This window comes from Melospiza melodia, chromosome 1 (genome assembly GCF_035770615.1).
Source record: "Melospiza melodia melodia isolate bMelMel2 chromosome 1, bMelMel2.pri, whole genome shotgun sequence".
NCBI classification, from domain to species: Eukaryota; Metazoa; Chordata; class Aves; order Passeriformes; family Passerellidae; genus Melospiza; species Melospiza melodia.
Window position 1 is genome coordinate 150,480,609 of NC_086194.1, and position 22,511 is coordinate 150,503,119.

At 36.5% G+C, this 22,511-nt stretch overlaps 2 protein-coding genes across 7 annotated transcripts in view; one reads left to right on the forward strand and one right to left on the reverse strand.

Moving 5' to 3' along the window:
- LOC134426653 (cytochrome c oxidase subunit 6C) overlaps positions 1-22,511 on the forward strand; it is a 475,168-nt gene that overhangs the window by 144,242 nt on the left and 308,415 nt on the right. The window lies entirely within an intron of this gene.
- VPS13B (vacuolar protein sorting 13 homolog B) overlaps positions 1-22,511 on the reverse strand; it is a 429,375-nt gene that overhangs the window by 136,018 nt on the left and 270,846 nt on the right. For all 6 annotated transcript variants that reach the window (XM_063171820.1, XM_063171844.1, XM_063171830.1 and 3 more), the window contains exons 31-33: positions 16,573-16,776; positions 7,820-7,946; positions 5,999-6,142 (exon numbers count right to left, since the gene is read on the reverse strand). In XM_063171820.1, coding sequence (XP_063027890.1) covers positions 5,999-6,142; positions 7,820-7,946; positions 16,573-16,776 — 475 coding nt within the window. The remainder of the gene's footprint in view (positions 1-5,998; positions 6,143-7,819; positions 7,947-16,572; positions 16,777-22,511) is intronic.

Below are 22,511 nucleotides of genomic sequence, written 5' to 3' on the forward strand. Positions count from 1 at the left end.
CATCGAATTTGTGCAGGACCTACTGTATTCTAATGGTTAGCAACACGAGTATAATACCAAGCACACTGAAGAACTTTGGAAGGCTTGTTGTTCATTGCTTAGGCAAAAATAAAAGAATGCCAGTCAGGGGCAAGGGAGGTCTGAGAGGGATCCAAAACAGGGACAACTTTTTAATTTCTAGTTAAACTGTGAGAAAATATTTCCATATTTTTCAAAAACTGATTGTTGAATGCTGCATTCCTCTCTACAATTAAAAACTTGTGACTAAGTATGATGGAAGGAAAAATGATGAGTTTGTCCATTCTTTCAAGAAAGAGCTTATGCTGTTTTTATTAGTATATTAGATACCTATCTGAATTTCAGACTGTATAGGATAGCTAGGGACTTTTAGCCTACAGAACCATGCATTTGGGCTAGCAGAAAATAAACAAACAAGACTACATAAGCTGAGAAACAGGGATGAGACAAAGTGAGTACTGTCTGAATGGCAGGTCTCAGAGGGTTGTGATCAGTGGCACAGGGACTAGTTGGAGGCCTTTAACTAGTGGTGTCTTCCAAAGGTTGGTACTAGATCCAGTCTTGTTTAACTTTTCATCTCTGACTTGCATGAAGGGCAGGTGCCTGCTCAGCAAGTTCACTGATGGCACAAAGCTGGGAGGAGCAGCCAATACCCCAGAGGGCTGTGCAGCCCTTCAGAAGGACCTGAGCAGGCTGGAGAGATGGGCAGAGAACCATCTGAAACTCAACAGAGGTGAATGCAGGGTCCTGCACCAGGGGAGGAATAACCCCAAGCACCAGTACAGGCTGGGGGGTGACCAGGTGGGAAGCAGCTCTGTGAAGGACCTCGGGGTCCTGGTGGAAAATAAAATGGCTCTTGTGGCCAAAAGTGCCAAAGTTTCCTATGGTGTGTTAGAAAGAGCATTGCCAGCAGGTTGAGGGAGGTAATCCTGCCTCACTACTTAGCTCTGGTGAGGCCTCATTTGTAGTGCTGTGTCCATTTCTGGGATGCTCTGTGCACGAGAGATATGGAGCTCCTGGAGCGAGTCCAATGGCATGCTATGAAGATGATGGGGATGAAGGCTGAGGAGCTGGGCCTATTTGAGAACGACTTTAGAGGAGATGACTGAGATGGGAGTTTATCAATGTCTACAGGTATCTAAAGAGAGGGTGTCAAGAGGATGGACCAGGCTCTTCCTGGTGCTGCTGAGCAATAGGACAAAAGGCAATGGGCAGAGAGTGTTGCACAGGAAATTCCACCTTAACATGAGGAAGAACTTCTTCACTGTGTGGGTGACTGAGCACTGGAACAGGCTGCCCAGAGAGGTGGTGGGGTCTCCCTCACTGGAGATAGTCAAGCACTGTCTGAACACAATCCTGTGCCACGTGCTCTGAAGGACCCTGCTTGAGCAGGGAGGTTGGACAGGAGAATCCACTGTGGCTCCTTCCAACCTGACACATTCTGTGACTGATTCTGTGATGGAGGGGATAAGGAGAAATATACCATAGGGAACAGAAAGTGAGTGAATGCTTTCAATAGACATCCTCTGGAAACTATTTCAGATGTCTCAAGCTGCCTTGAATTTTAAAAGCAATCATCTTTTCTTCATCTAGAGTCATAGTCCTCACAAAGATATTGTGAATAAAAGGTAAGCATTTCTAAGTACCTTTTTGTTTTTCAAGAAAGATACAATTAACTGTTTTTTGCATTCAATGCCTCCAGTGTAGTTATCAGACAGGAACAATCTTTAGAACAAATTTAAAGAAATAATTTTTGTATACCTCAATTTTTCTCCAAAAGTCTAGACTTAACCTCAAGCTTATTGGAAACCAAAAGTTGCTAATGACCTCAGTAGCCATATTTGAGGAGTGTAACATTCACTGACTTGCAGTTAGATATGTTACTCTGCATTCCTACATGGTCAGCAGCAGACCAAGATGTGTGTTGGTGTGAATTTAATTTCTTTTTCAAAGAGGAGTTCTTGTGTTTTCTGGTTCTAAATGATAGTATGACAAATAAGTCTTGCCAAAAATATCCAGGTGGTAAGTGATGGACACCAGGAAATAGATTTGCCAGATGAAGAAATGAACTCCTTGAAAATTCACCTGTTTTATCATTGATCAGCAGTTAAACTAGTTATCATTTATATTGGAAATACTTTTACCAGAATATTAAAAATTCTTCTAAGAAGAAGGAAATGTGGCCCTTTTACTGATATTTCACCTATAATATTAGACATATCACGGAACAAAATCAGGACATTAATGGCACCTCACTCTTATATTTGTATTTCATTTCCTAGCACTTCTGTTTCTGTTCTCCACATGTAGGCATTATATATTCTTCTTCTAAGAATTTGGCATATATTAATTTTGAAAAAGTGAATAATTACAAAAAGGCAGCAACATTCTTTCCCCCTCAGGTAATCTATCAAACACCACATATGTGTCCTTACTCTAAAGCTGTCAAGTAGATCAAAGCAATATTCTTTGCAATAATAGACTATACCTTATGAAGAAGTCAGTACAATAGGCCCACTGTACATCAAAGATTTATAAAACAGTATAAAGCTAGGTCTTATAGTAAGTAAAAACACAGCACTGGAGACCTGGCATGAAACGTTTTACAGAATATTAAAACACTTGAAGAAAAAAGAGATTTACCCATAAATCATCACTTCTTTTTTGTTTTTTTTTTTTTTTTTGTCTACAGAAATCTTTACACCATTGCCCTGTAAACCACCAAATATAGTCCATTTGGAAATCACACTTTTAAAGTTTAAACAAGGGGTTGCTACTTTGATGACTGTCATGCTTTACCCCAATCTGACTGCCTCCTGTGATGAGATGATTGACTCTGAGGACACAGTACTAGATAACATGTGCTTTGCCATTAGCAAAGTTGTCCAAGGTTAGGCAGTTTTCCACAGCTGACTTTTATTCAAAAACTCGTGTTAACTGTATGGATGGACTGTGAGGTGGGTAAAAACCACACTGGGGCACTAAAACCAGAAAGTAACGTTCAATGTTCCAAAGTACAGCTAAACTCCAGTTACTGATGGACATTCCCCATAGTCTGACCATGTTTAATGTCTTTATTAAAGATCTTGGCAATGACACAAAACATATCCAAAGACAGATGACACCAAACTGGGAGGAGCTGTTGAAACTGCTTTCAGAGGGACATTGCCAAAATGGAGAAATGGTTTAACAGAAACCTCATGAAGGAAAAAGGTAAACACAGAGTCCTGGACCTGGATATGGCACTTGCCATGGTCTAGCTGACAAGGCAATGATCAGTCAAAGCTTGGACCTGATGATCTCAGAGGTCTTCTCCATCCTAAATGGTTCTGTGAAACTGTGAGATGGTAAAATCCCAAATCAAAAACTTGCTGGAGGTCAATGCTACAGAATAGCTTTGCAGAAAGGAACCAAAGAGTCCTGGGGGCCAACAAGTGATCACATGATCACTTGAACATGTGACAAGACTGTCCCTGTAGTGTGGGAGCCTGAGCATTTACTGGGAAGCATCAGCAGCAGCACAGCCACTGGATCAGAGGTGAGATGATGAGATACTTGCATGTCAGCATCCCGAGCACTGTCTTTAGCTTTGAGCTCAACAGCAGAAGAAGAAGAGTGACAAACCTGAATGGGCAGGGGATTATCAAGAGGATTAAAAGGTTAAAGCACAGAATTTATAAGGAGAGGGTGAGAGAGCTAGGTCTGTTCAGAAAGAGAGAAGGATAAGGATGATGGTGGAGCATATAATTACTGTTTCTATTTACTTAAAGCAGGGCTATGAAGAAGATTAAGTCAGACTGTTCTTGGAAAGGTCCTGTGAAATTTTGAGAGGCAATGACTGAAGGTTTTATCAGGCAAAATTCTGCATGGATATAAAGACAAAAATATCCCAAAGCAAGGGTAATTAAGCACAGGACAATTATCCAGATGGTCATTCCTCTGAGGTAAAGAAAGATTTGACTGAACAACATCCTGAAAAGCCTAATCTAGCTTGGACATTACTCTTCTTTTGAGTAAAGGAATGGTTTCCAGAAGTGTCTTCAACATAAATTATGCTTTGATTCTTGCAATGAAATAACATGCAGGTGTGAAGTATGAAAAGCTACGTGCTCCTGATCTCATTCACCAAGGTAAAAACAGTAGCATACAATCAGTGTATGATGTTTCTTTCTGATGACTAAAGAACCATAAGAATAATACTAAATGTGCATATACTAGAGGGTAAGGTGGCTTCACTTAGACCCACAGAGCTACACATTACTGAAGCAGAACTGGACAAAAAGTAACAAACCAATGGATTTATATTTCCAATACAGTAAATCCAGATGTAGTTCTATTTACTAAAGACAAGGCAAACACCTTGAGACAGAAATATCCCCTCATTCATTACAAGAGACCTCAGTGATGCAAGGGAGTTACTGATGAACAGCAAATAAGTATCTCATGATGTAGTCAACAAAAGTCTTTCTGAAATTTTGTAGCAAATTCCTTTTAAGTTTTTACAGTCCAAGTAAGTCATGCAGCACTTCAGTACAAAGCCAACTCAGAATTTAGATTCTTGGCATCTATTCAAATCTTCTGATTCTGTCCATTCCACTGACAATGGGGAAAACTCTATTTGCTCTACAAATAATTGATTGAAGATATTTCTATATCTAATTTACAGTATTCATCTCCAAAAGAGGCCCTGTGTCTGTAAATTGTCCAAGAAAAATACACTGCATTTCTTTTCTACATCTTTCATGTTTCCAAATGTTAATGAAACAATGCCCTTTCTCTCTATCCTTGGGAAGTGATAAAGGAATGGGGGGTGATGTGATGCCTCAATTAGCACAAACAACTTCTGGGGTTTTGACAGGGTGAAGAGAGAGGAATATAAATAGTTCGGCTGCTCTAGAGCATTCCTTGCTTTGACCCAGACTCACATGCAATGCTGAAACTGTGAGATTCAGGAAAGGAAGGAGAAAATCTTCTCCAGGTCTCCCATTAGCCAGATTCTTGGAATAGTTGACTGTGTCTTGCTCAATAACTCTTTCCCCAACTCTTGTTCTTATTTGCAAAGGTACCTCAATAGGTCCAACAGCCATTCCAGCAGAATTAGTACTTTGTCATTTATTAACTTCTATTATCCTAAAGATGCTGGACTAGATTCCAAGTTTTGAAGATAAGAAATATATACTTTTTCTTAGGGAAAAAGTTTTCCCTACCTTCTCCTGTTTTTTTTTTTTTTTGTTTTTTTTTTTTTTTTTTGTTTTGTTTTGTTTTGTTTGTTTTTCTGGTTTTTGTTTTGTTTTGTTTGTATTAGTGCAAAAGTGTCAAAGTGTGAAATTTAAACTTACCAGTCTGTGACTGTGATTGGCTTTCAATATAAACTGAGGTATCAAGTCCCAATAACAAAGAATGACAAAATTCAAGAGATGGCTGCTGATCACTAATCATTAATATTCCAGCTGTTCAGATGCAGGATCCCTCATGATGTACCAACATTTTTGCTATAGAAGTATGAAAATATTCAGAGGTGGATTGAATTTTAGGGACCTGAGTCCCTAATACCATTAATGTGAGTAGTGGTTACTAGGCACAGAAAAGATTTTATAGTTTACTAGCTTTAGTGAAAGACAATGTAGCATGTGAACTCACAATAAAATACCAAAGATTCAGGAAAAGTTCAACACCAAATAATCTCAAAAACCTACTTCTCAAAAATTTGTTTCATTCCTCATTTACATAATTCTCCTTGCACGTAAGATGTTACAGAACCCCTATCATAACAGCATTTACTGAATAATACTCTTAACACTCTTTCTATTCTTCAATCAACATCAGAATGCGTTTTGAAACTGACCATACAAACAACAAAAAACATGTATTTCCTTTACCTATACAATCTTTTCTAGATGGTACAAACACCTGCTCAGAGCTACACTACTTTGCAGATGGACTTCTTGAAAATCCAGTTGCAAGCCAGGGAAAAACCTACCTCAGTGGTGCTACTGGAAGCTTCCAGTCCAACCATATTAGCTTGTACCAGCTGCTGAAGAAGTTGCACTTGAGCCACATTGAGGAAGAAGTCCAAATTTGTTGTCATATTCACTTCCAAAGAATGACCACAGACCAAAATTTCCTGTGAAATTAAGGGAAAATACTAAGTAACAGCCATTGGGAAAATAATTTTCAGCCTCTACATAACTGTATTGTGGTTCCCCTGCTGTAGTCAATACTTAACATTATATATAACATTATATATAGTACAAATGTGGTCTTTTTAGGAGAAATTGGTGTGCCATGCTTCTAAAGGATGTGGCTTATTCTTTGCACGGCTTTCAACAGCAGAACTGTTAAGGCAAACTTTGCAAGAAAAGCATCTCATGCACAAGGCCTTGTTTCCATCTCTTGCTAGTATCAGTGGGCTGTCAGTGTCCTTGGCAATGATTCCAGTTCTCCTTTCCGTCCAAGAAAAAGATATAGTTTTTTGATTTTTTGTTTAAACACAAACTCTGCTTGATTTATAATGAAATCATGTGTTGGAACTCACTGATAGCCAACCTGATTGATTCCTCTTTGCCTGCAAGCCATTCTTAATACCTTGGCAACACTAGCTGAGTAGCCACTGTTTTATTGGTGTTGTCTAGCACAAATAGAGACCTTCACCACTGCTGGCAAACAATAAAGAGATGAAAAACAGACAGAAGGGGAGAAGAACTGCTCTGTCTCATGAGAAGTTTGCACAGTGCTCAAGCTTTAATCTAAACTAGACCTCTCCCTTCATGATGGAATGTCATCTAGGGAATAGATAACAAGAAGAATGCACCTATAGAAAACACTGACATTCTTGAACATAAGCATTAGCGAAGATCAGATTTTCTTTTAAACTTGAATAACTTCTATGCACTAAAGCCATACTGGGGCTTTCTATTTCTTTTTTACATTAAGTAATTTTCCATTTAACCTTCCGATGACCCTTTACACAAAGTGTGAAACAGTTGATTTCTTCTCTCTATGCCCACCAGCTGTTTTTTTCCAACAATGTACACCCACTGCATGTTGAAATACACCTCTAGTACCCTTCACACTCCTGTACCAATTTTGCTCTTCCCAGGAGGGAGTTTTTATGGGAAATTATCCTTATGAGCTGACAAAAAATTTCTGGTATCTTCCCTATATAAAATGGTTTTGAGCTACAAACTAATGGCAAAAAGTCAGCCAATACCTTTTGTGTGTAACCTGCTTCACAGATTTATTCTTAACTAGTTGAACAACACACCAGCAAAAGTGACTGTTAAATCTGAGTACCTGGAAGTACTTATGGCAAAAGTAGGGAAATGGATGCTTAGTGGCAATCTGGGGTCTTGGAAATCTGGATAGGAGAACTCAGCTTAACTTTCTTATTATAGATAGTCTACAGACAGCATTTTCAGGTTTCTTTATGAGAAGCTTGTGAATACAATGTTTTGTTACGCTGCACCTCTTCTCAACGCCTTTCCATCACAGACTTTTAAAAAATATTGCTGGAAACCATTAAAGGATTCCCATTTTTGGAACTGAAAATAGGCTTATCTACCTCTGGCTGGACTGCCTTTAGTATCAAATGCTATACAAAAATTCTTTCTCCAGCAGAAAAAGAACATTTCAGCTCATGACCTTTCTCCAGTTGGCAATTTGAAAACACACCTGAACACTTCAAATGGTAGAGTGGTAAAATATTAAGATTATTCATATATTAAAATATCGTAAAACATATATGAAAATATATTAACATATATTAAAAATTATGCTATTTCTGTAGACACTTTGTACAAACCTCTGGGTGTAAATTCTCTGCAGCATCAATTTTTGTAAAAATAATGGCAGGAGCTGCAGTTATTCGAACGGTGAAATCTGTTAAAATGGGAGTTAAAATAGCTCTCCTTTCCTGGTGCCGCCTTATGCTAGGAAACAAAGGGAAAGAAAAGTAAAGATTAAATTACATTATAAACTGTCAAGAGGCAAAAACTTTCCATATTATTCTTTACATCCAGCACATAGCAGTAAACTTCTTCAGTACTAATTGGGCATTTGATTGCTACCTTAATAATCTTTAAGTATCATTATTGTAAATCATATTAACTGCAATTCTGAAGGCAGACTTCTATCTTCATTTCATAGGATAAGTATGTCTAAATATTTGACTCTTCAACCTATCTCCAGGTAGACAAACTTGACAGTTGACACTGCTTGTTCTCCTGTTTAATGCACTATACACAATAATTTGAAGAAGGATGCAAACTTTATTACCAGTATTTTTAAAACTTGCCTGTGGATGCCCTTCCCTTTATAAATGGCTGTTTTGAAGCCTACATAATATTTGAATTTGTGCATTAAAAGTCCATGTTGAAGAAATATGCATGAAACTGACACAAAAATGAAATACATGAAAACTTAAACTAGCAAATCCCATGCAACACTAGGACTCTGACATGAAATCAGTAACTATTGTCCAAGATGTTTAGAATTATTTAAAAAACAGTGATGTCAGTTCTTTCTCAACTCCTTTTGTCTGTCACTGCTTGGTTCTGGTACTTTTTCAGCTAAATATCAACATTTACTTACCAAGAATATTTGTGTCATTAATCTTAGTAATTGCATTTATTTTTTAGCCAGGTGTTTAGTTTTGAGGTTTTTTTGGTTTCTCTCTCCCCCCCTTAACCAAATAGTAAGCCTAGAAGCACGACTCTTATAGATGGATCACTAATAGCTTATGACAACACATTCCAAATGGCCAGAATCTTCTGGGTCAGGTCAAATAAACTATTGCCACAAAATGCCATCTGAGAGCCTCTGATGAGGGAAAAAAAAATGTAATGAGATCAAGATGTAGTTCAGCCCCTAAAAGAGGATACACTTCAAATTCCAGGGAGACTCTTTCCATCAAGACAGTTTTTGATAATTCTAATTCTTGTTACCTATTATTGTTTGTAGCAACATCAAATACCCACATTTCACCAAGGAAATTCTAAAAATCATCATAAAGTTATAGGTCTAAGGTAAGTTTCCCTATGCTTACAAAATAGAAAATTGTCAGCTGTGAAATGATGCAAGTTTAAAGAACAAACTACATGGCCTTAGAGAAGAAGTTAACACATCCATGTAGAACTCTCCATCAGCATGTCAGTCACATTTCCCTGTATTACCTTTAATTTTGCCATCTCTAATGGAGACATGGCAGTTCAGGCATCAGTGTAAATCACACAAGTGAGCCAGACATGAACCACACAATTAACAATTAGCCCCTACCATCAGCTAGAGTCATCCATGTTAATGTTATTAACCAATATGCTTTTATGCCTGTTTATGCTGAAATGACTTGACTGCATGCAGAACAGGTATTGAACTCTCTTGATTAAGAAGGGGCATTGTGATGCATAGTCTAGTAATGGTTCTGTAATGAGTTCTGTAGAAAAGCAAACAATCTCAAATGCTGATGGTTTGTAAGCCAAGAGTTAAATCATAACCTGAGGTGGAATTCGGTGTACTGCAAAAGATACAAAATTCATACTGCAGAAGATACAGAATTCATTTTAGTGCTTAGGTATTTCAATTTTGATGTTTCAAATTCTACTAATAATTTTTTTAAGTGTCCTCAAAACATATGGAAAGGATGATGATCTATAAGGGAATATAAATTATACAGTGGAGGTAGGCCTTAAAGCTTTTAAATCTATTTAGGACAACAGTAAACAGAAGTTAAGAGCAGATGCTACAGAGCTAATATTGGCAGAGCACAACTCTAACAAACTTCTACTTCAAATGGCCCTCATTGCTGAGGAGGCTGCACACTACCATAATAAGTGTGCAGCTTAAGAATAAGCCAATTAATGAGTGAGAAAACTACCATCTTACCTTAAAAGCTTTAGCATTTTGGTCAGCTGTATCTCTGTTGGGCTCTAATGATGGCTTTTAGAGCAAGGTTATTCTCATTTTATCCCCAAATTAGAAATCAGACTTGTTAGTGGCTAGTGAACATCTTCAACTTAAGCTGGAGTTCTACAATTGTTTCTCCTCCTGACACCACCTCCATTTTAGATTCAAACCAAATTATTTTTTACCCAGTTCCTATTTCCCCTTCTCAATGGATGAGAAAGAAATGCCTTTTTCCTTCAGGACAATGAAAGAGCTAAATAGGAGAACAATTCTATGATAGAACATGCAGCTATAACTATACTAGAAAACTTCTACTTGAAGTTTCTTGAAATGCTAGTAAGTATGACTTTAATATATGAAACAGAGCTGTAAAAGCAAGTTATTTTTTGAACCTCAAACCCTCAATTGGCTCTCTTCAATCGCTGATCAAATTATTTTTCAGCTTATGCATATTCCCATTTCTTAATTTTCACACTTTATACTAGTAGATACGCAATACACTGCAACTTAAAGGACATTTTTGGTAATATATATTGATTACTGGTTTATTTTATTTTTTATTTTTTTTTAAATCATCCTTATGTACTATCCCTGTCCGGCTCTACTTACTAATTTCTGAATTTCTTGTGGGTGAATTTGAACCTCAGCCAAATCAAGTATTAGGAAAATAATTGTAAGTACAAACAGAAGGCAAACAGAGCACAGTAAATAATGAAGGGAGAGGATATGAGAAAGAGTACAAAAGGAACAAAGAAACAAATTCCACTTTGAATTATTGAGTCTTCCACACTGCACCTAAGTGCAAGGCTAACTTAACACAGGTGTACGCCACATGAGCTTATGAAAAAACTTGATTGTGAAGAGTGTAATGATGGCTCTGTGTCTGCAGCACATTCATTCCGTGGTTCATTTATGCATCTGTTATATATTTGTCTTGGAAAAAAAGGAAAAGCTAGTATTTTAAAGATGTTAAAGCAGTTGATCATCTACACTTTTAAGTAAGTGCATTTGAAAGACCATATGCTAACGCAAAGGAACAAGGCAGTTAAGCAACTGTGATAAGGTTTGGAGGTGCCTTAGCACAGAATTTGGGCTTTATCTGCACAACAACACAAACCCTGGTTATGGACCACAGATCCACATTGCAAAAGCACAGGATGAAAATGGTCTCTGTCCTCAAAGGCTTACAATTTAAGTATAAGAAAAAACACACCCACAGAGAGGGAATTAAAAGTAAACTACTAACAGCAGCATGGGTAATGATATCCATCCAGTGGCAACATGTCTCCTGGTTTTTATATTACAGTATCCTAGAAATTAATTTTTTGTAAGGATTTTGAATAAAGCATTGCAATAACAGTGTGAATGTTCACAGCAAACACCTTTATAACACACAGGAGTGAACAAGGCAGTGCCTCTTGGAAACACTGAACACGTTGGTCTTGATGAGTGGCATGAAGAGGTCTGATGAGCAGGGAGTGTAGATGAGTCAAAACAAATGAAAGAAGACATGAAAAGAGAAATGGATAGACAGGGGGTCTGGAAGTGCTGTGAAAGCAAAGACATCTAATGATTAATATGACAAAGAATGTTGTGGGAAGAAGAGCGAAAAAAATGTGAAGAACAGAATTTTGCAATGGGAGCAACAACATTTGATTACATCAAATCAAATCATCAGTACTTGATTATAACCAGTCAGAAGCACATTGAATTTATGCAAAGAGGAAGGACTGCCAAAGAGATGATGTTGCCCTAATTAAGGAGATGCGATGATGTGAGACTGGATAAGCTGAGAAAATGCACAAGTAGGACTAAGTCCTACTACTATGACTCTCACGTGGAAAACACTAAGCAAAACAAACAGAAAACATGGTCACTAACAGCTAAAAATAACCTAGGTGTGAAATTTGGAAATGTTTACCTTATTATTAATTGTATTTTTTTCTTAATAATACCTTATTGACTTTGAGCCCCCTATATACATAAAAATTCACTAAGTCAGGGAGAAACTTGCATACATTCAGTACAGGAATAACAATCAAAAGCACATTTGCACCATGTAATTTTACTAGCTACAGAAAGATGAGTCCTCATGGAGAATTTTGTGATGTGAAAAAGAAAAAAAATATTAGCATGAAATAGGCCACAAAGTCAAAGTGTTCTCTAATAGTGTTGAGGCTTGCAAAATGTCAGAAGATGTTATTTAAGACAGCATGTTAACTTGAGACTTATGAAAGAATTTTCTCTTGCAGGCTTCCCATGTAGCTGTTTAAATCAGCTAATCCCTGATATACAAATGTATTAGGAATGTTTTAGGATATCTAACTACTGATGACTAATTCACATCCTTTCAGCTTTCTGAGGTGTTGCAAAGACATGTCACATGGCAGTAAAATATCATAGCAACATTCTGACGATCATCTAATAATCAAAATTAGAAAATAAACAAGTGTACACTACCTGGCTGTAAAGAATTACTATTTTTGTATTAGAAGACTTCAGTAAAGCTAACTTCTATCTTATGAAGAATGCTGTGCAGCATTGCTTTGCTGTGGATTAATATAAAAAATAAAACACCCCATCTTATTGAGAAATGCTTTGTACAGTATGAATACAAGCACAACTTAAGGTACCATAAAAGACAACAATTAAAATAAACCACTGAAAAAAAATGCATTGCATTTTATTCCAAAAGATGCAAGGGGAATGCCCTACTTCCTTACACAAAGATCTAGAGACCAATTTTTTTCTGATCGTTCCTCATTAGAAGTTGGCAATCAGCCAAGAACTTTCTAAAAAAGCATGAAAATGAAAACTATTCAAAGTAAAATCTGCAGGAAACCTTTCTGAGGATCCTTGCAGTGGTATTTTGTTCAGTTTTGTACAACAGATCATTGGCTCCCTGATGTACTCCATGAGAGCTGTTCCAGATGGTGGTATGCCAAGGACAAAACTGTAACACAGTATATTGCCACACTCAATTCATTACCACACAGAGAAGTAATGCGTTTAAGCTCAATTATTATTTTTTTTAAACAAAGTTTATTCAGGCTGCAGGAAGCAGAAGTTGCTGCTGGGAGCTGTAGAAGGATTGCACAGGGATGGGGGCGAGGCCTCAAGAGAGGATATATTTCTTTATTTCCTTCAGGGCTGTTGTTTTTTCCATTGAGTGGAGGGAGAGGGAGGAGGAGATCTGCAAGCTGAAAAAGCAGTTTTCAATCAAGAAAACTTCTTTCAGTTAAGTACTCCCAGTTCCCCACATGCTGTTTGGTAAAGGGAATAAATGTGGACAGGTTTCATTTGTACATAACCTTATTAGAACTGTCTGACTGTTTCCAGTATTCTTTTTATATATTACACCATTAGGGAGCTTTTTATAACATCCATGGTGAAGTATAAACATTTCATAATGGAAAGAGTTATGATCCTTGATCCTCAGTACAGCACAGCATCTAGACAGTTTTTTCTGCACGGCTGCATCCACCCTAGCAGAGAGTTCCAGTTCCCCCATTCTCCTTGGCATGACCTGCAGAGACACAGGAAGCATCACACCAGCATTTCACTGCAGCCCCTCTTGAAGAATCTTACGCTAAAACACCTGCAAGTATTCAACAACTTTGTCTTAGAGTATGACAGCTTGATTTCCAAACTGCAGTGTAAAGGTTGGGGCGGGGGCGGGGAAACAACTCCTTAATGCGTTAAGTAGTAGAAGAACTGAACTCCGGAAAAAGTGGTATGAAAACTCAAAGGATTTACTTTCAGAGTAAAGATTGCTAAAGCATTTAAATGATAAATTATGTCAAATGCCTTCAGATACTTGTTTGTGTGATATCCATGGATCTCTGACTTAAAATGATTTGGTTTTCATGCAAATTTTAAAACCAGGCCAAATTTCAATTGTAGATTAAATTACAATATAATTTATTTTAAAAATTTTGCCATTTTATTTTTAAATAATCCAAAAGTGCTTTTACAAATGGGAATGGAAAAGGAATGACTGGTATCTATGCTGAAGTTTTCTGTAAAGTAAACTATGTAAAGTAACTACGAAAAACCTGGATATAGGCTGGATTCTATACTGCCCCACATAGCATTAAAGTACTACAAAAATGAGAAAAATAGATTGCAAAGAAGGATCTTTAGACCCAGTGATCCTAATATACTAGAGCACTGGGTAAGAATAAACAGAAGTATATTAAAACAAATCAAAGAAATTAACCTTAAAAGAACTCAGCAAAAATCATTCATTATATTCCAGGTTAAACATATCTAAGAAACTTAAAGAAATCTAAAAAATAGTATCAAGATTAGATTAAGGCATAAAGCTTTTGAGGTATTTGCAGTAAGTATTAGGATAAATTTAACCCTGGAAACAGTAAGCACCACGTAAAACATCCAGCAGCCACCCTCTTGGTGCGTGCTGGAAATAGAGCCCTGGATGGCGGAGTTCAGTGCAGGTTCTTCCAGTTCTCAACACATCACTTGTACAGGTCATAAAATAAACCCAGATATGGCAAAACTGACTGATAACAAGAAAGCAAAAACATAAAGATCCTGAAAAAACTTTAGTAAATATGCAAAATTTAAAACCAAAAGGATAAGAAAGCATTCATACTTTTTCTTGAAAACAAGCTGGAACTAAATTTCTGTAATTGCACAGCAGAAACGAAAATTTAATGTATTTAATTACAATTGTTCTAAATTAAAACCCAAGTAGAAGATTCATTCAAAAGCAATTTTAAACCAAACATACTTATTTGTATGCTAATAAAACTTCATTTTGGAAGTCTGCTGAGGAAGCATGTCCCACCAGTTATAGGAAATAAACCAAAAAGAGAACTGACAATTGTCTGTAACAGCTGCTCCCTTGTCCTATTAGCTTTTCAGTAATGCAACAGAATTTCCTATCAATCTACAACCACACAGCTCAGACCCAGAGTGTGCTGGCAGTAGGATTTCAGGCACCAATGGCAAGGAAAAGGAAAGCCAATCTCTCAGTGGCTGGTTTTACTATGTTAGCTGAAGTTGCAAATTGGCTGCAAGTCCTTTGGAAATTAACGTAATTTAATTTTTCAAGATATTGCTGTGGACGTGGAATTTTGGGACAAAGAACCTCACAATGCACCTGTCCAACATCAAGGCCCAGCTATACAGTCATACACATTTTTTAAGGCTAGGAATTTAAAATAAAAAACCTCTGTGGAATTGTATGAGTTAAAAAGATAAATTGTTAAAAGACAGTAAAGAACATGATCTTATAAATGAAGACCAGAATCTATTTCTGTGTTAAAATTTTTATCTGCACTCCTGTGACTCTCTGTCATTTTATCATGTCTTTGATTAGAACTGCCCTCTAGTTTTCAATGATAAACTGGAATTTATTATTGACCACATCTTTTTCCTGCATGCTCTCCTCCAGAGTGAGCTTATCTGCCCTCTTGGCCTTGCATCAATACATCACTTACAAAGCTCAGTCTGTGTGCCATCCTCATGTAGCCTTTGCTACAACTTGCCTTACTTTTAGAAAAATCTGAATCCTCTCATCTCCCATTTTTCTGAAAATTAAACCAGAAGTAGTTATTTCCAGATGATTCTGCCTGTTTTTCTATATCACTTTTAGGAACTCATCCCTAAATGGAGATAAGGAATCATACTTTAGGAACCATGAAATTATGCACATATCTCATAAAAATTAGATTTTTTCTGCATGAATTAGATAGAAAGGACTTTTATATGAAAATAAATAGCTAAATGTATAGGCAAGGAGGTATTTACTAGCAGAAGTGCTTCTAAATCTACAAAATTACTTGAAAGCTTGCTCTTGGCCATCAGACCTTATTCTTGCCAGTTTGAAAATGGAAATCTCCTACAGTCTGTAAAATTTAGTTTTAAACTACTTGCATTAATTTTTAAGTATAAAAAAGAGTATATTAATACCAAAATAAATACTTAAAATCTTCACAAATTACCAATTAACTCCTCCCCATTTTTTATTTGAAAACATCAAAATTTAAAATAGCAAGCAAATGTATGCATGCTTTGTCTTTCAACCCTGTTTAACCAGAGGGTGGGGCTTTGTGTGCACATATACAATACCCAATAAAGGAGACTTAGCTGAAATATCTAATTCTCAAAATTCATCTGGTTTTAGTTACAGAAGTGCAAAAACCAGTTCAGAATCAATAGGAAATGTTCTACTGCATCCCTCTCTAATTTAGAAATGTCTAAGCTGGTTTTACTCAAGCTTTGTACAAATACAAACAAAAGAAGTTTAGAAAAAAAGAAAAAAATACACCACCACCCCCAAAACACACCCTATGCCCAAAAAAACCCCCAAAAACAGAACCTCCCATTCCTCTAGAGACTGACAAGCTGAAGTCTCAGTCCTGGAGTTATTTTTATGGACAGACAGTAAGTAACTTGGAGAAGAGCTTATAATGGAAGCAAAGCACACAGTAACTAGACAGCAACTACAGCATAACGACAACAGTAATATGAATTTCAAATATGTAACCCAAAACTCCAGGGAAATGTGCTTGTAATGTAAAGCAAAGCCAGTATTGAATTATTTAATTCAGGTATACTGTGCATGCTCTCTGCAGAGTTTGTGCTATGTATTTTCAGAAAAGAGTAAGTCTTTAAAAAAATCCCTACCTACTGGCCATGTTCCATTCAAGTGCTGGATTTTGAGAATTTCTCTCAGTCTCTGTCAAAACTCCTCCTTTTCCATTTTCTTTCTCTGGTTTCAACTGATTCCAATAAGCAGTACCAATGTTGATAGATTGAAGATCTATTTGGTATTGTCTGTCTTCAACTTCTGATCCAGGGTCTCGAAGAATTCCTAGATTTAGTGCTCTCCTGTAATGTCAAAAAAAGGAAAAGAAATTACCAAAGCACACAATAAGACCAATCAGATATTAATTAAGATCCAAATTAACAAAATAAAGGTACCAATTTCACCATTTTTGTCTACACTAAGCATTATTTTAATTTCAAATCTTCAAAAGTACCCATCTGCCTCTTTCCTATGGAATTCAATGGGAGATCTGCAAATGAACACATTCCTTAATTTAGCCAGATGTACCAAAGTCGATATGAGATCAATGCATCAACTTCATTGCACTCCCAATCAGATTTATACGAGCAGCCTTGTGGGGCAGTAGGACTGATTCATATCTACTGGATGGATAAAGGATGTCACATTCAACTCCTCAAAAAGAACAGCTACATACCAGTCTAACCACGAACTATAACCAACTGTCCCACTGTTCAAATTCATCAAAGAATAAAAATTAAAAAGAATACTCCAAGATGATAGAAAAACAATTCAATCCTTTTACTGCTGTATTTCAGCACAGAATTTTTTAAATAAAATACTTCTAGCAAGTGAGAAAAAAGCATTTTTGAGTGAACCACATTCCTTGTGGATTCCTTTAAAGTCTATGACACTAGATTTTACAAAGTACTTCAGTCTTGAGCTAGTTTTGGGAACAGTCAGACTCAACTTCAACAAAATATTCAAGAGCTATTAAATGAGTGGGGGCTGCTGAGATCAATTTTACCTGTGACCAGTAACAGAGGAGTCTTCTACTGCCATTCATATTCTGCTAATAAGCACTGGGAAATACTAAAAAAAATAAATCTTGCCTTTTCTATACTGGGAACAATACAGCATTCTGTGCACTGCTCATTTGATATTTTAATAAAAATTTACTGCTATATTACCACTGTTTTTCAAAATAAGGGAGCAAGGGTATCTTAATTTTTTTCCTTCAATCTATGATCACAAATTGTAGTCTATTTTTATTGATTTCATACATCTGTGTTGAAGCTTGAGCTTCTTACTGGCATATGACATCCAATCTAGTGTTCTGTTCAAGGTCTTGGGCCAAAATGATTTAGTATACAGCTACTGTCTTCACAGAGAAATTAATAATTCTGCATTTTGTGTGAATTTGATACTAATAATCTAAACACAAATAACTATTGAAGTAGCACATCCCAAACTGCAAACTCAAGAGTAGAGGTATGCAAACCATAGGTGTGCAATCTGTTTCAAAGTGCAATCCCAGTGCTGCCCAAATCCAAATAACAGTTGAAACTGCTAACACACTGCCATTGTTACCAATGGAGTATGTCGGCAATTAAGAAAATTAAGTAATTAATCATATGCACCCACAGAGACATGTGGATGACAGGAAAGCCATTTTGATCAAGTCACTCCTGGAGAGGCAGTGTGATGGCAGTGTTCAGTAGGCCCCATAACTTTCTTAAGTGCTTAGTAGAAACACACTGAAAATCTGTTATGTCAGTAGTGGTATTTCAAAATTAAATGTGGTTTCTTAAAACTTAAGAATGTGTTTGTCAACTTTCCACACAGAGAGACCTAACCACAACCACTGTGCCTTTTATTATTCTCTCTAAGGCATTATTTCATCAATGTGAATGCAGTTTTTTTTTTCAACCCACCACAGTAGATTATTGTATGATCCAATGTCTATTTTCATACTTTGTCTAATACAAGTAAATACTGGAATATTTGTTTTGTGAAATATTACTTAAAATAAAGCACCGAATCACATATCTTTGGAAATCTTCTTGTGTATATTAAACAGAATATGATAGTAATTTCACATGGACAATGGATTGTTCTCCCCTTTACTTTGCAGTGACCATTTTTCATTTCTTCTTTTATGAGCAGCTTGATAACTTGCAATAGGCTCAGCTAAATATTCCTTAGACTCATTCAGCATAACCTTGTGAACCAAATTCCTTGAGCACAATGTGTCTGTATGCACTGATCTGAAACTCCCACTGTGACACTGCCCTTCTTACCCTCACAAATTTACTTATTTAAACATAAACCACAACAAAATCACTCTTTGGCAAAAATCTTTAGGTGCAGCAAAATATACAAGGGCATTATTTAAAGAGAAGGTACTCACGTATTGTGTTGCTGGTATCACATTTGTCTGCTGCATCTTTTTTTAAAGCACTTTGGGATATTACAGCCCAATATTTTCAGCTTCAATATTTTCATGCTGACATAAAAGTTCATATTTGCATTATCCTACTATTACCAATCTCCTATATATAATATAAAACTCTTCTTCTGATCGTTCAGATACACTTTTGAAAACCAAGCATACTGTGTTTCTATAGATAACCCACTTCAAGAAACACATATTTTACACATCCATGTAAAATACAAGGTTTAGTAATTAATGCCTTGATGTTTTGATGAAGCTCATTATGGCTTTCAGAAATTGCATCATGCCAGTTTTATACAAGGATCAAAATATAGCCTTTTCCCAAATAAGTAATATATATACAAGCATTTACATAAGCCCTCATTTCTGGTTTCCCATATCAACAATTTACATACAGTGATATACATAAGCACTCATTTCTGGTTTTTCCATATCAACAATTTTCCTAAGTATGTCTCCAATTTATTAGTTGTATACTTCCTAGGAGAATGAAGGTATGTTAAACCACAGCAAACCTGGCCTAGTCTTAAGTACACGTGCTTTGTATGAACTCTGAACCCTTTAAAATCCTTGCAGCAAATAAATTCCGGAAAACAGAGTAAGCCAAATTCCCGACTTCTCTATCTCCAGCAAAAGTGATGTTTTATCAGCTGAAATGTACTGTAGGGGTTATGATTTAAATTGCTTCCCTCTTCTGAAAACAACTTCACTATCTCACCTAATCTTTGGGCAGGTGGTGCAGAATACAACAGCTGGTCAACAATACAGTAAGATCACAAGCAACCAAAGACAACCATAAGCATGTAACAGGAAACACAGGTTTAAAGTTTTTCTCTTTTTTAAATTGATTTTGCGTGGGTCAGGCTTTTTGTATGTTTATTTAAGAAGCAGTTCATGTTGAACCAGTTACTACATGCTGCTGAATAAGCATAATTCTGAGACCCACAGTAAAGAAGTTAAATTTATTCACTTACAGCTCATCTGAGACCTACAAAAAGCTAAAGAAGCCAGGAAAATGGCTGTTAAAGACTGCACATTATGTAATAATTAAGAAATATTTGCAGACTTTACACACAACAGCTAATTTTTATTAGTACTTACTGGATCTCTGTGTGCAGTGATTTCTTCCAGGTATAGAGATAACAAACCTATCTACCTAAATTTCACTTATTAAAGGTTTTGCCTGATGAAAGATCCTTTCTATCCTAATTTACAAAGGAAACGGAAAGTAAGCTTGGATAAATATTTAATAACACATAGGTACAGCACATAGATAAATATGTAATAACCTATGGCACATAGGTAAAAGGACCCCTTCCTCTTCTGCTTAAGCTTGTGAAGTCTCAGACTAGATGTGGTCTGAAAGCCCCTCACCTATGCATGAGATGTGACTGACCACTGTAGAAATCACAGCAGAAAGCACATCACTAACCTAATGCACTTTCACTGCCTTTTCCCCAATTCAACTCAATAAAGTTCCTCCTTGACAAAGCCATTGAATGTATTTTACCAAACAGAGAAACTGAAGCAAGTGTTTCTTGGACTCCATCTGGAATGAGATGCTATAGGTGTTAAGAAGAACACAGAACAAAAATGTGGTAAATCAAGAGAATCTATGACAACACTGGCCTTTGAGAATGCTAAACTTCTATAAGTAAAACCTCAGACAGGAATCAGCTTTTCAAACAAAGGCAACTACTTTTTCGTTTTTTTTTAATTTTACCAGATAGATGGTACAATAGATACCTAGATGTCTTTTTGTCACATTTGAGACCTTTGGAGAGAAACAGAACTTCCCTGACATCACACAACATATAGGGACATGATCTAAGTACTAAAATAAAAAAAATCCTATAGCATGACTTCCCATGATGGAAGTCCTGGATGTGCCTAAATTTGGAGATATTAAATTATTTGTGAGGAAGAAGGAAAAAAGAATGAGAAGTATAAAAAAAGGAGAACACAATACTGGCAAAGGAAGAATCATAGAATCAGGGCACTAAGGCTGAAAATTAAAGTAAAGAAGAAGATAAGAACATTCTAATGTTGCTAGAAGAGAGAAGGAGATGTCTTTAGGCAAGAAGAGAAGGTCCTCACAAGATCCTGGGTACATATTCTGCCATACTGCGTGATACACACGTCTTCCAGGACAAGGGTTTGCTTACCCAGCCTGCAATCTGTCCATAGGGAGACTTGTGGTGTAACAAACAGTGTTTTATGGCTGCCAGGATGTTGGAAACAATTTATTTTAGTCTGGATCAGTGGAGCAGGCTTTCAAATGCCATCAGCAGTGAACTCCAATTCTCACTGTTTCTGCCTCTTTTCCCCAGAAACCATGCCACACATGACTGGCTTTGTTGGCAACTGCTCCTTCTCCCCTCTCCAGCTCAGCCTCAGAATAACACAACTACTGTCCCATCTACATCACTGCTGGCAGCATACTCAGCAATGGTTTATTAAATTAAAATATAAACGGAGCACAGTAAGGCTACTTTGCTTAATGTTTTTCTGATTAGCAAGTGATACTATTGATTACAGGAATCTGTTTAACAACGCCAAGTGCATTCTGTCTGATTAGCCCTGCTGTTGTGATCTGCACAGCCAGAAACATCAACATTATCTACAGAAGGTAACACATTCCTTTAAGTCAGAGTGGTTATGGAACCTGGGTTCATCTTCATAAGTGCAGGATGCTTGTAAAAAGAAAACATCAGTGATAGCTCTGTGAGCAAAATAAAAATTACTGACCCCTTCTTAAATTCACATAGTGGCCAAATACATAACATCCTAATGCAAAGGAAAAAGTTATAAATTACATTTTAATGGAATATGTTTTGTAGTCAGCAACACTCTTAAGTTCTAAATTTATAATGATTTGTAGTGTTTATCATTTTTGTACATAGGCATAAATCAGCTGAGATGTAGATTACTTGTGTTGAAAAAAAAGGCCAGTAACTGAAACATATGCAAAATTGTCTTCTGATTGCACTAGACTACTTCAAACAATTGCTACAGGGATGCAAAAATATAAGTGTAACAAGTAACTTTCTTCTTTTTCAAATTAATGTTGGATAGATTTCTGACTTCTATCTCTTGGGCACTGGTGCCTTTTTGTTCTATATACCTACAGAGATAAGTACCACTGAGAGGACAGGAACTGGTAAAAGTGTTAAAAAAGCTAAAGCAGAGCATACAACAGCAAATAGCTACAAAGATCATTAGGTAACACAATGAATTCCATGTGGGAAATCAGTACTTCCAAATCACAAAAAAAATAAAAGAAAAAAAAAGGGGAGATTATTCAATTATGGATAAGCATGCCCTAAAACAGGATCCAATACATGAATGCCAAAGTGTCTGGTGAAAAAAAAACAACTGGGTGTATAGAACAAGCCATCTACACTCATTATCATTTAGAACAGCTAATCATATAAAAGAGCACTAAGATTTTAGTTGATTGTTGTTAAGATATCATTTAGTCTCCTATATGTCAGTCTGGAATAAGGATGTGTTAGATACATGTGTAGAAAATTCAACCGTGAAAAAGGTGTTTGAATTCTGCTATTTGAATTCACTCCAAGCTTCTACATATTTCAAGCACAG